Genomic DNA, 15,003 nt, shown 5'->3' with positions numbered 1-15,003 from the left:
TGTGATTTTCTATTAATTGTCTGTCTATAAACAATTATCACTAGTTCATGGTATGATAGTGAATGTCATTTAATAAAAGGAGTTATTTTATCAACGTGTTATATAACGGTTGGTGGTACCACGTTATCTTCACATAGGTACAATTGTTAATTCGATAGCCAAACAAACTAGTTGGTTAGGGAAATTATTTTAAGCGTTGGTGGTACCAGCTTTTATAAAGAAACTGATTAATAAGGTGATTTAAATGATTTTACAAACGTTGGTGGTACCAGTTTGTGTCTTTATTTTGTCACGATTATCTTTATCAACTTAATTTGAATTTGAACTTCATTAATGTGCAATCCAAACATGTTGTTGAGCGAGGTCAAGACGGATGACTTTTAAATCTCTCGAGTCATAAATTACAACCAAAATTATCTTTTCGATTAATCCTGAGGGATTACTGACTTTCCTACTAACTTTTGCAACGTGGCAACTCGGCCACAAAACCCCCTTTTAACTTGAATCATTTTATTATTAACAATTACTTAATTAAGTCCTTGTGTTCCACCTCGGATTTACCAAGTTAACTATACTGCATACGAATGGTACACTGCCCGCAAGTGTATAGTAGTCAGTCGCTAGGTTATTCGTGTTATAAATTTTAAGACTCGAAATTACACATCAATGTAAGTAAAATAAAACACATGAATTACATATAAAGACTGCAAAAAACATTACCGTCGAGGTATTGTGGCTTAAAACTCGCGAAAAACGACATTCAACAGTTTCTTTATATAGCAGCATGGTTTGGATTAGTGGTAATGGCCTCTCAAGACAGAGGTCATAGGTTCGATCCTCATACCATGTAAAGGTTGGAGGACCTTTTTTACCATTTATATAAAAAATGGAAGCAGTCTCTCTACTTAGGTATTGGAGCTCAAAACCCACAAGATACGACACTGAGCAGTTTCTTTCTTTCCTTTACTGCAATAAACATTATTGTGTATATCAAAGAAAGTTTTGGTTTTTAAGCCATATAAAGCTTATGTGTCTTGTTTTGATCCACATAAATTTTAATCTAACAAAACCAGAAAGCATCCATATATAATGTATTATTTGTTCATATTATATTCAGAAAAATGAGTACTTAGCCGTTAGACACCTAAGTTTGGGGTATAAAACCACTTACATAAATATATACAAATGATTGACCCCATATTTTTTATGGATTAAAAATCAAGATGTGATATGTGGGTGTCTAACATCCACATACTCCCAAACCTCATTTATATCTTACATGTTCATTGGGTTTAGTACAAAACATATTTGTCTATTTTGGTGATTTTATACTTTTTATCTAAAGCTTTAGCTACTCTATCAAGCACTTAAGTTTATCTATAAAGTGCGGTTATTTGTCCGTTTTGGTGATTTTTATATTTGTCTGCCATTAGTTTACACCCGTTGTTGGCGTCACCGCCGCCACCTACCATCGTCACTGCCACCCCATTGAGCGGGTATCACTTTATTTTGACTCATAAGCATCAAGACTCGTTTCTTTTTTACTTAATAGACAATCATATTTCATTTTTTGATTTTATAAACAAAAATAACCATCGAATACGTATTTTTCATTTAACACACACATAAATTATTTACCTACAAAATATATATGTGAATGATTAAAAGGATATTAGTTAACAAATAATAATACAATATATGTACTTATATAACTTAGCTAAAAGGGGAGGGAGTGGTCACGGGGAAAGGGTTTCCCGCTAGCGGGGCCGCATGGGCACGCTGCCACCGACGGTTCCCCGAAGGAGAGAGAGGGAGCAATTCGGGGTTGTTCATCAATGGGGGAAGAAGGAGAGAGAGAAGGGAGGAAAAGAGAGAGAAAGAAAGTGGTTGATTGGCTGGTCAAACGCGTGAGGGCCCGCCACTAACGGCCATATGACCGTTCAAACTAAAAAAATAATTTTTTTTTATTAATCATTTTACCTTTTACTCTATAAACCAAAACCATTTCACCATTTTTAAACAACAATATATCATTCTTTTCCATTTCACCATTTTTCCATTTTTTATCCCTTTTATAAAAAAAACATGTCATCCGATTCTTCGTCTGAGGAATTAAATTATCATACTTCTTCCGACGAATCCATGGGTAGTTCTTTACAACTTTTGCTTAAAGCACATAAATTTCTTCAAGACACCGCAAACTTCAGTGATTTCCGACCTCGTCAAAGTATAGATTGTGGTCGTGATGTTGGTTTTCAAACTCTCATGAATGATTGGTTTGTTGAAGAACCAAAGTATGACGACGCTTATTTTCGTTGCAAGTTTCGTACGGATAAAAGCATGTTTTTATCCATAGTAGACGACATTGAAGCAAACTTCTCATATTTTCAACACGATGTTGCACGCATATACGAGGCCCATGAAGCTAAGCATCACATTCCGACATGCTTGGTAGCATCGATTATACCCATGTCGAATAGAGGAATTATCCTAGAACGTTAAGAGGGCAATATACGAGAGGTGACTATGGTGTTCCTACTATTATGCTTGAGGTTACGGAGTCACAGGATTTGTGGATTTGGCATGCCTTTTTTGGAACCCGTATCCTACCGACCCAAAGGAAAAAAGAAATTCAAGAGGTTACAAGAGGCGTCAAGAAAAGATGTGGAGCGAACATTTCGGTGTGCTTAAAGAAAAATGGAAGACTCTTCCGGTCTATGACCAAAGATAAAATTGGTCAATATGTCTATGCGGTGTTTATTTTGCATAACATGATCATAAAGCGCGATGGTAGGGCGATATTACCGGTTCATATCATGGATCCGCCGGTGGAAGGAGTGTATAACGGTGATGTCTAAGACGAGATACAAGATGAGGATGTCCATCACCGTCTTCGAATCGACCTCACGGAGCATGTCGCGGCTCAAGACTTGCCATATCTTAATGAGTAGTTTGTTTCTAAGCATGTCGTAATGTTTTTATTTTTAAGTTTGTCGTAATGTTTTTTTTTAAGCAAGTCATAATGTTTTTATTTAGTATGTTGTAATGTCTTTTTAATATTTTTAATAAAATGTGATGTTTTAATAATTTTAATGTTTTGGTTTTTAAAATTATATAGCACTAAAAATAAATGAAATGGTATTAAAAATAAATGAAAAGAAATGATGAGATGGAGATTGGGGGAAAGTGGCACCAGTGATTTGGAGAAGATGGGGAAAAATTGTGAAAAATTGAGGTGGATGAATTTGATTGGCGGTAAACTTTCGGGGAGTGGTGACCACTCCCTCCCCCTAATATTATTTGTTGTTAACATGAAATTCAAACTTAACGAATTAAAAATATACATAGAATCAATAAGGTTAGCCTAGTGGTATCTACCCACAAAAATCAATCGTTATTTCTTCAAAAACGCCTTTTGAACCGAAGCACAAAACTAGGAGTGGCATGTACCCACAAAAATCAGCCAATCAGTGAATTAAGATAATGAAGGAGAAGATTGGGGGAGCAAAGGAATACACCGGGGAGAAAGAGAGGCGTACTGAGCTTAAAAAATAAAATGTGGGTTATCTAAAATTCTTCTTATTAAAAGCAAAAAACTACTAAACCGACTTAACCATATACCAGCTTACCAAGCTTAACTAAGCCATATACTGTTACAACCAAGCCAGTAATAATAGTAACGGAGCACACTGTAGAACCCAGATGGTCCCACCCCCATCACGACCCGTTGTCGCAAGGGTATGCGTTGAGGTGGATTTTCTCAAGAAAAAGCTTGAGCTAAATGTTTTAAATTGTTATAATATATTAATTTGATCAAACGATGGTGGTAAAATACAGTTAATTATGAATATTTTCTTTCAAAGAAATTGTTTTTTTGGTCGGATCTTGGAAGAGTAGAAGACCTTCTTGGTTACAAGTACGACACATAAGAACATTATTTGTACATGTTACATGCGACTAACCTTGTCAATATTTGTCTTATTCCTTGTGTTGTAAAGGCTTGTGTATTACAGTAAATGATTTCTAAATTTTTTGGTTGTCTGAGGAAAAGGATTGGGTATTAAAATGATTTCGAAAATTTACATGACAAATTTAATCAACTTCAAACTAAACATAACCAACACAAATGAGCAAAGGCCCTTGCTTCAAACAATGTGCAACAACTTCAAAAGCAAAATGACAATTTTCAAACTCAAAATGACATTTACATGAGAGTGTTAATTAACCACGAGAGAAATTACCCGACGTTGTGGCAGTGAGATGATGAGGGTGATATGTCATAAGAGGTGATAGGTCATAGAGTGTGATAGCCACATACCTTGGCCGTACGACGGTATGGGCTCCGTCCTCAGTTTTAAAAATTCGTCGAAAGTATATATATTGAATGAACTTTCTAATGAAAGATTATGAAATTTTAACAACACCCATATAATTTTTTAAATTTATGCATGTACAGTTTTTCAGATAAAATTTTTAAATAATTTAAATGAATAAAATAATTTATGGAATAGAGAGAATTAAAAATAAGTGGTTGAGATTTGAGGAGAGAGATGAAAATGAGTGACTGAGATTTCTTGTAAGGATATTATAATTGAAAAATTAAAAAATTTAATAGGAACGAATGTTTTATAATTTAGTATGGATAAGGTAACCGATTAAAGACATAATTGTCAAATGTTTGTTTGTTGTTTTTCTACTCATCTATCTAGAACTTTGAATCAACGAGTCAAGATGTATCTTTAACCTCTTTTTTAATTCATTGAAGTATACAATGTTGTATAGATTAGAAGATCAACATCAATGATACGTTGGACACCTATTGCTAGCTATATGCCCACGCGATATGTCAGTTTAATGGCGATGGCAATGGCGGCAACAGGTGGTGACGAAAACTGTGGTGTTGGTGGTAGCTACGCCGGTGACAGTAGCGATGTTCATAAAAATCAATCCAAATTAAAATCAATAAACACAAGTATAAAAATGGTGTTTGATGTTTACCCACAAAATTTAATAAAGCGGCGCGTACTCTTTTTCTCACAAAACAAAACCATGGAAATAGAAGAAATTATGACATTGGAAAATGCTAAAAACTCGGACACAAAAATGTAAATCCATCTTATTTTTTCTCTTCCGCTAAAAGATAACTGCCCAAATAATCTCTCTCAAAAAATGTGGGAGAAGTAAAAGGGAGAAATCAACCAATCTTATCATCCAAAATAAATTTACATCAACAATTTAACTAATTAAAATGGATCAAATTATGGGCAAGGTTGGAACCTATTGGTTTAGTAACAGCAAAGCCGGCCAAGATTTGGGTTCCGTCAGCAAGGATATCAATGTAAGTTGGTTTAGTTTTTGTATGCTCGAGAATTTATGTGATAAAAATGGTGAAACCGTAGTACTAATTTGTTCATGCGGTTTGGTTATTTTGGGTTTTCCTCAAACCTCAATTGGGAAAGGTATTTTGCGTTTTATTTGCACAATTTTCCATGCTTTTTAGATACGTTGAATACTTTTTCCAAAAAGTTAATTCTATTTTACTTTATTCTATTTGTTTTATGAGGTATTGAGGTTATATATGGGACCTCAAATCAACATTTCGATATGATTGTGGTTTGCTAGTTGTAATTTCGTGAGATTATTTAGTACAAAGCTGCCTGACATATATATTGCATCTTTTGTGTTCTAGAATGTTCCGAAAAATATTAAAGGAGGAGCAAAGAAATTGGTCACTTCAGTAACAGGTTTAATTATGAGTTGCAAACATTATTACTATTTGGATGAAATTTTTGTTCTCTCACATTGTTTTATTTAACTATCCTTTCTTTATACAATTAGAAATGTCATATTTTGTATATTTATGGTCTAACTTTTTTACTTTAACATTAAAAAAAATCTTTGTATTAGATAATATTTGATAAAACTTATATAAATTAATTGTGTTTTAAAAGTGTTTTTATTTATATAATTTTCATCAATTTTTATATAACAAGTATATATATATACATACATATACATATATATATATAAGATCAAAATTTAAAAATAAATACTTTAAATATTCAAAGTATGACATTTCCAATACGATAACTACTAGCAATTTAGCAAGGCATAGAAAAACCAAAAGAATGCAAATATATATATATATATATTATATTATATATATATATGGGATATAGGAAAACAAAGCTGAGTTTCTTAGATTCCTCCCAAAGCTTTGAAACTAATCCATCTGAGTATGGTGAAAAACCACTTCATCGCATAAATGAGGTAACTTTTTAAATAAACTAAAATAATAATTGATTATATTTTAATTACTTTTACACTGCATTGTTGAGTTCATAATAGATGGAAAGGGAATGAGAGGGAATGAAATGAAAGTAAAAGAAAAAATTATAGTTGTTTTATACACATTCTTTAGTTTCATAGAAAATTAAAGAAAAGAGAAAAAAGGATAAATCATTTGTATTCTTAAGTTGAGAAGAAAGGAAAAGAAAGAGAGAAAAAATACAATTTTACAATAGTGTCCTTTATATATATCAAAGTAAAAAATATCGTGTTTCTAACATATTATTCATTCTTGTATTATACTACGTTCGTCTTCAAATAAATATCAATGGTTAGTTCGTTAAATAAATTTTGCTCCAAAAAATGAACCATTAACAATGGAGAGAACATGAGAACATGACCACTAAAATTGTTCAGATTACAAACCCCGATTGTCTTCTTCCCCTTTTCAACAAATTGTCTTTTTCATCTCTTCAACAAATTCTTCTAGATACGAATCCCTTGATAGCATTTATCGTAATTCTTTCTAGATTTTTTATTCATAATTGAGACAAGTCGTTTCTCACAATACTAGTCAATGATTATAACAATTTCCATACATCATTGCTTGTTACCATGGAGTGTATGCCTGATAGCAATATATTTCTTGTCACTATGGTATCAATTATGGCTGATCAACACCAATTACTAGTAAAATACATGATGTTGTCTTTGTGCTCATAGCATTTTCAGTAAAATCACTTCAGTCGCGTATGGTATTCATCGATACCACGTGAAGAATGGGACCTTGAACCATCTAAAACAAATGAAAACTTTCTAATTTACCTAGCCGATCGAACTCTGCCCAGGTATTCAGTACCACCATTTCATCCAATGTTTTCTTCAATCTTGTCACCTCCTCCCATGTACTAGCTTTGGCATATAAAGTTTTAAGAGTGACATGAAAACAGTCACTATAAAGAATCAATACAATCAAAATATAACAAAAGTTGTAAAGAATTTTGCAAAGAGAAGCAAAGCTTGGACACATTTTTTATATGATCAAATACCCAACAAGACTTCAACAAGGAAAGTAACGTAAAAGGTCCAATCTAATAAAACTCGAGAAAAGTTAAAGAGTACTTCAATAAAAAAAGGTACAATCCTTACTAATCATCTCAATATTGGAGAGAAAAATCTGGCACAAAAAATACTTGTAACTCCCCCCTCTAATCATTCCCTCTCAATTATTTTCCACACTAAAAACAACTTAAGAATGTTTTTTTTTTTTTAATTTCCCTCCCTATTCCTTTCCTTTCTACATTAATAAAAACTAAAGAATACAGCCTTAGAGATGAGTGTCATTGCTATATCAATTATTAATTATTTATCAAATAAATAAATAATAAAAAGTTTAGTATATTCTAATTACCTTTATTGACCCTAGTTGTCACTATATCATTTTTAATTTAATTTTACTATTAAAGAAATAAAAAATAAATGTTTAAAACTTTTTGAGCGGAGATGTTGTCGCAAAATTGCTTTTAAATCGAGATAGCAACCTACTATATTTTCGGACAAATTTTCGCTAATGGAACTTGCTTTAAACCTATCTTCCGACTACTATATCAACATCAACATCAACATCATAAACCACACGCCAAAATTACACATGTTTGAAAACTAGTTTATATCCCGTGCGTTGCACGTTTATATCTCATTTCATAATAATTTTTCGTAAATCCGTAAAAGTTGAGTGAATGATTACATATTATAGAGTAGACGTTGATATAGATTTAAGTTCAAAAACCTAGTTAAGCTGATCAAGAGTATGTCTACATTGATGAAAGTTTTTAGCAAATTTGAATATTACCATTTTAATGTATATAAAATAACCGATGAATAAAACGATAAATTTCAAAAAAAAAAAAAAATTAAACGACATATTCTTCTAATCATATTCTTATATTACATGAATGCCTAAAATCGAACTTATGGCTCTCAGAAAACCCATATTAATCCACCCCATAAATGTGGGTAATGTGGCTCAAACCGAGATGGATCTTCGACCTTACCAAAGCCAACAACTCCACTGGCAAAAATTAAAAAACTTCAATGTGCTATTTATACAGAATGCAAGTATGTTTAGTTATTATTAAAATATTTGATTAAATTGGATGAAAAATATAACATACCATGTAATTATAATTAAAATAACTCAATTAATAGTTTAATACTAAAACAAATAAAATTCATATGTCTTTACGATTATTCTGATTATTTGTGAATAACTTTTTTTAATTTTACCAATGATATTTAATTATTTAGGAGTCTTTTTCAATTATTTATTGAATTAAGTTGGTTTGTAGACAATATCATTAAGTTAAGATTAAATAACAATATTACTTTGTTCGGTTGAGAAAAATAAAAAAAAGTTGATAGCAACTACTTAATTGGAAACAAATAAGTGTTAGTTATTTTATTCATATTATATTGGTATTTAATTAGGGGTTATTTATTGTAAAACCAGTATTAAAGTAAAACAAATAAGACAAGATCTTGACCCTTAGATCATGATAAAATTGATGCACGGAGATTCACATATATATATTGATACACGATGATTTTAATGATGCACAATGATTGTTAGTGAAGGAAAATCTATTATTTTATTTGTTTTACTTTAATACTTGTTTTATTTTACCTAGATACTATTTAATTAAATTGATATTGTAATTAAAGTAGAATGTAGTATACATTAATTGAAAATAAAATCATAATCAACTTATCTTTAAATATTTATAAAATAGAAACCTTAATTTCAAAATTCAATAATTTGGATCATTAAAAAAAAGTTTAAGTTTTAATTAGAACTATTAGATTAAAACGATAATGTCATATACTCTTTTTTTTTAAAAAACTTTTTTAGACTTAGATTTAATTTAATAAACTTAAATATGATATAACGTAATAAATATTGATTATAAGTATTTAATTTTACATCCTTAGTTTCTATTGGTATATATAGATTTTTTATTTAGTTTTGAAAATAAATAATAATAGGTTTGTTTATTTGACAAAGATAAAAATAAATAAATTTGAAAATCAAATAAAAATTGATTATTTTATTCATTACATATTGGTATTTAATTAAGTAATATGTGGAATGAAAATAAGATTAAAAAATTAAGTTATCCTATATTAGATTAATATTACATATTACATATATTAGATAAAAAAAAATCATGAAAATAAGCTATCCTATATATATAATAATAAACTCACTTTATATTACTTTGAATTTTAAGTAATATGTGGGAAGGCAATTATCATAATTATATTTAAAAAAGGAAAGTTAATTTAGTGAGGTTAGAAACTACAATTAATAGCTTATGAGATTGAAAATTACCAAACAACAATATTGGTTCGGTGGTTTGACAATTTGTAATTTACGCATGAGGTTGTCGGATCAATTCCTAGCAGCGCTTGCTGCCTCTCCTCCAAACCCTCTATGCGCTCTCTGGTAGCGCAAATGCGCGCTTCTTTCCTTGTAGGATCCATTGTTCTAACACTTCTCAAAAAAGAGTTTAGCACTCTATGGTGCTGTTGAAATTCATTTTGGAGTTGTGCATTTTTCTCTTTTATTTTAAAATAACCGTTGAGATGTTCAATATATGTAGATGTGGCAGGTGAGGTGGCAAACATGTAAACCAAATTGATATAAAAACGACACGTAGGACAAAAACATAAACCAAATCGTTATAAAGACAACACGTAGGACAAAAGCTGATGTGGCGAGATCAGAGATATGTCACATCATCTCTTTGAGATAGAGATTATATATATATAGAGATAGAGATTTATAGCATATGAGTTATAAAATTTAAGTTTCATCACCGTTATTAGGAAGCATACCATGACTACTTCACGCTTAAAAAAAGAAGGGGAGGTGTGGGGTTACATGAAAATTGATAGATACTAAAAAGGGCTTGATTGATTGATTGATTAACGATGAAGAAATTACAGGATAGGTGCCCTAAATTTGAGAATGGTGAAATCTCTAAACACGTGGTGAAACCCTAACTATAAAGTACATGAAAGTGACTTCCATAATAGAAAAATAAACCTACTATTAGTACTAACTATATTTTAGACCCGTGTCTAACACTGGACATGAGACTTACGACACTATTAATGTTAGATATTAATACATGTAACTGATAAAAGCTTATAAGTTCGAAATTGAAGATATAAGTAGATACTAAGTGTTCAATTCAAATGCCAAGAATATTAAGCTAATAGAAAGAAAACTAATGTAATAAAAGAATATTGGAAGCATGCACGTACCTTTCTTCATCATTTAAAAGACTTCTTTATAGATGAAATTTGTTATATTGTTTTTTGTCTTCTCGTCTTTGTCACATATTTTCTCAACTTAACTCGAAGTTTAATTTATCTTTAATTATATATATATATATATAGTAAAAAGTTAACATATTATTGGATATAGGGGTTGGTTATTGTAAAACAAGTATTAAAGTAAAACAAATATGACAAAATCTTGACTCTTGGATCATGGTTAAATTGATGCACGAAGATTCACGAAGCAATTGATGCACGATGATTTTCATGATGCGCGGTGATTTTCAGTAAAGAAAAACCTATTGTTTTATTTGTTTTACTTTAATACTTGTTTTATTTTACCTAAAACCATTGGATATATATTAATTATTATTTTATTGGATAGATATTAGCTATTATTCTAGCGGATATATATTAGCTATTATTATTTATTCATTATATTAAAATTATTAGGTAAAAAGTGTAAATTTGTGATGGAAACAAAAAAGTGTAAATTAAAGTCAAATTTAAAAACAAAAGTCAACATTGAATAATCGAGAGTTGTGATTGGTCGAGAAGTTATTAGAGCAACTGTGCTTTAATATAATAAAAGAAAAGATAGTATTAGTAAACAGTGACTCGGTACTCCCGATCATTTATGTTTTACCTCCTTCGACTTCAAACAGGCTTGATTGTGCGACTCAATCCAATCTAACCATGTTCAAATGGGCATGTTCTAACTTAATGTGACCCATCATGAGTATTGGGCTTTTAACTATAATGTCATCGTAAAAAGTATTTTTCACTTTCAATATAATGTCGTTGCAAAAGGTATTTTTCACTTTCAAAGTAAGAAAGCAACTTTTATTTCTGTTAGTTTGGTACCTAAAATGTGAACACAGTCAATGGGTTGAGTCATCTGGATTAAATTATACCGATTGTTATAATCATAAATAGGAGTAATTTGATGGGAATCCCATTTTGATACCTACAAAACCCCCATGTTAGAAATGTATCAAGGTTAACTACTATTTCAATTCATTGCATTTGGCAATAATCTAACCCGAGTAGCCCATAAGAAATGGTGGCACTATGGCCAACCCATGACAATGTGTTGGTATCATAAATATTACAGTACAATAATTACTAATGATACATATGGATGGAAAAATATGTTTTGCGTACATTGTAATACCTATTGTAACTTTGTAAGACAATACAATCCAACCAAACATATATGTTTTGACATTCTACTGAACCCGCCAGGCACATCTTGCTATGAATGAGAGTTTAGACATCAATTATCAATTAGTGTGTTTGTTATGCAGAAAAAAAACAAAAACCACTGGGTGAACTGCTGCAGGAATTTGACTTACCACCTGGTATTTTTCCTCGTGACGTCAAAAAATACGAGTTTGATGAAGAAACAAAAAAGCTAACAGTGTCGGTACCAACAATATGTGAAGTGAGTTACAGAGACTCATCTATATTAAGGTTTTCAACAAGTGTGACATGCCATATTGAGAAAGGAAAACTGAACGACATAGAAGGGTTGAAAACAAAAGTGATGATATGGGTAAAAGTAACATCCATTGTTGGTGAAGATTCGAAGTTGCATTTCGCAGCAGGCTTGAGGAAGACCAGGGAAAGAAAAGTCTATCAGGTTATTAGAGACGGAGTACCCGTAGATAAGTTCTAAATACTAATACTATATATATACACATATCGACACACATATCTGTACAAAGTGATATTTTTATATTTGTTTACCTACAAAGTATCTAAGTGGAGTGAAATGACTTCTTGCTCTTATGTCGTAGCATTTGAAAAATAATCGTATATAAAAAGATTATGAACACTACAAGATAAGTGACATTTAATGACTGAATAAAAGTGTCACTAAATCTATTAAAACAGTCACTAAATCTAATTTGGCTTTCTCCCTCTGGAAAAAAAATGTCACTAAAAGAACGGTAGCTAAAAGTCTACTCCTACACTAAATTTCGATCAATCACTAAATGTCAAACACTATAGTGACTGCAACCTTCAGTCAGTAAAAGTACTCAAAACACCTTGGATTAAAGCTCATTTAATGACAGAACATACAGTCACTAAAAGTATCATTTTACACATTTAGAATTTCAATTTTCAATTTTATACTAGACATCCAACCAAAAAGAATACAAATACCCCAAAACGCAAAATATAAACTGCACGCTTAATTAACATTAAAACAAGCTATATTGAACTTCCAAGCAAACATACAATGCGTTTGTAAGCCATGGATTCTGAAAAGATGTGACATTCAAAAAAATTCAAGCTATATAAAATGTATTTGGCATCAAGTAGCAGCAGCCACCAAGTGCAGAATCCCGCAACCGTTACATCAACTCAATGTCTCCCATATTGATCATATCTTTGCAAAAATCTGCATAACACAACGTGACACACATGAAATGGTAACAAAACATGATATAATCTCAGTATATTTACCATATCTCACAACTCACCTTATTCTCTTTGTAGCTCTCCAAATCGGCTCCTATCCCAGCATACTTGAAATCGTGCCAAGCTGCCGTCCTACTTTTCATTCTCTATTACAAGCACTCTCCACTCTTTGTAAGCTCTTATAGACCTTGTTCAGTTATTCTCAATTAAGGATAGTATATATGTATATCACTAGTTATAAACACAAGTTAAACAATTGCATAACGAACTAGATAAGACAACGCATGTAAGCTGTGATCAGCAAGTTGACAGCTTCTGTGATCGAACTTGGGGGGAATAAACAGTGGGTAAAACGATTGAACTGGGTAAAGTGCTCAACATGAAAGTTGTAGTTTTATGTGTCTAGTTTTACCTCCAACTGGAACTTTATCAAAACACTGAGTAGAACTCAAGTTATGGATTTTTAAAGCTGATGTGGTCAGGCTGTGTTTCAGAAACAGTTTTGAATCAATTTTGATGATTTTTAACTTCTAAACCTTTTAGAACTGGAAGTTTATATTAGTAAACAAGTTTAATGTGTCTTTAGTTTAAATAAAGTTGAAGGATTTTATAAAAATTGTTAAAGCCATAAACTATAATAACAGATTTCATTGCACAAAACTATGCCTTCCTGACCACTCTAACCACTTTTTTTTAAAGAATTTTGATAAATAGTAAACAACCTTAATAAATTATGAAAAAATTTACAAAAATACTAGACACATAGAACTTCTTGAAATAAAAATACCAAGCCCCACCTTATTGAATTCGACCATGTAAAACTTAGCTAAAAGCTATGTAAAATGACTGGAAATGAATAATAAGAAATAAAAGAATTAAATATTCTAAAGATATTAAACCAAATGGGATGGTGTCTAAGATGGGTCAACTCATATCGGTGTTGGTTGTTGGATTTTCCGAAATTACATTGACCAAGAGTCATGTGACGAAAGGATCCTGCAACCCGATCAACATATCTGGCCATTTTGTTTGGAGAATCAAATATAGAAATAGAATAATAGTCTAACAACTATACAAACTCTAATTTTTATAGGGAATATCATCCATCATGACTAATTGCTCGCTCGTCATCGTGTTTTTCTGTACGGTTAAGGTGAGACTCATAGCCCCTTTTTAAATTAATTTACATTCTGGGGTGAGAATACATGTTCAAATTGTTTATATTGTGATATACTTTATTTTGCAAGAAATATTTGATGTCACAAAATATTTATATTATGTTTAGGCTGGAAGCCTCATTGTTCAACTTTTGAGGATTTGAAACTAATTTGGTTTGAGATTACAAGTTTTGCTTTGAGAAAACATTTATTATCATGGCGACATTATTTTCATAAAGAGTTTTTATGGATAAAAATCTTGGAAATCATCGTAGTGATTCGGAGAGGCCCACGCTACATTTTATTATGGTGTTTCGGAAAGGTCCACACCATATGGAATAATCTAATTTTTATGGACACAAGTGATTGTGTGTGCTTATGTTGTTATATGGTTTGTCTATATTGATGATCCCCTGTGAACTTGAATCGAGAATTGTATTTGCACGAGTATTATAAATAGTACTATTTGGGGTTGACAACCCTGTCCGGCATAGTCGCGCTATGGCACAACGGACATATAATATTTGAATGTGAGCGTGGTGTAATAGGCAAAAGCACCGCAAGGGGGCTTGGGTTTAGGGTTTGGGGTTTGGGGTTTGGGGCCTGGGGCCTGGGGTCTGGGGTCTGGGGTCTGGGGTCTGGGGTCTCGGGTCTCGGGTCGGGGGTCGGGGTCGGGGGTCGGGGGTCTGGGGTCTGGGGTCGGGGGTCCGGGGGGTCCGGGGTCCGGGGTCCGGGGTCCGGGGTCCGGGGTCCGGGGTCCGGGGTCCGGGGTCCGGGGTCCGGGGTCCGG

The 15,003-nt window shown here is 31.9% G+C and overlaps 2 protein-coding genes across 2 annotated transcripts; both read left to right on the top strand.

Annotated features, from left to right (window-relative positions):
- The first annotated feature begins 5,156 nt into the window (after window positions 1-5,156).
- On the top strand, window positions 5,157-12,307 carry LOC122583996 (uncharacterized protein At5g01610-like). Its single transcript, XM_043756365.1, has 3 exons — window positions 5,157-5,338; window positions 5,690-5,744; window positions 11,937-12,307. Exons 1-3 carry the CDS (start codon window positions 5,249-5,251, stop codon window positions 12,305-12,307), a joined length of 516 nt encoding a protein of 171 aa, XP_043612300.1. The 5' UTR covers window positions 5,157-5,248.
- Window positions 12,308-13,975: 1,668 nt separating this feature from the next.
- Window positions 13,976-14,997, top strand: LOC122581375 (myosin heavy chain IB-like; the record flags this gene model as incomplete). The annotated part of the gene is made up of 3 exons (XM_043753599.1): window positions 13,976-14,038; window positions 14,150-14,209; window positions 14,762-14,997. Coding segments are annotated over exons 1-3 (359 nt in total), but the record flags the coding sequence as incomplete, so codon positions are not given.
- Between the last annotated feature and the right edge of the window lie 6 nt (window positions 14,998-15,003).

Source organism: Erigeron canadensis, chromosome 9 (assembly GCF_010389155.1).
Source record: "Erigeron canadensis isolate Cc75 chromosome 9, C_canadensis_v1, whole genome shotgun sequence".
Classification (NCBI taxonomy): domain Eukaryota; kingdom Viridiplantae; phylum Streptophyta; class Magnoliopsida; order Asterales; family Asteraceae; genus Erigeron; species Erigeron canadensis.
Note: the sequence above shows the minus strand (reverse complement) of the source record. Positions and strands in the feature narration are given on the sequence as shown.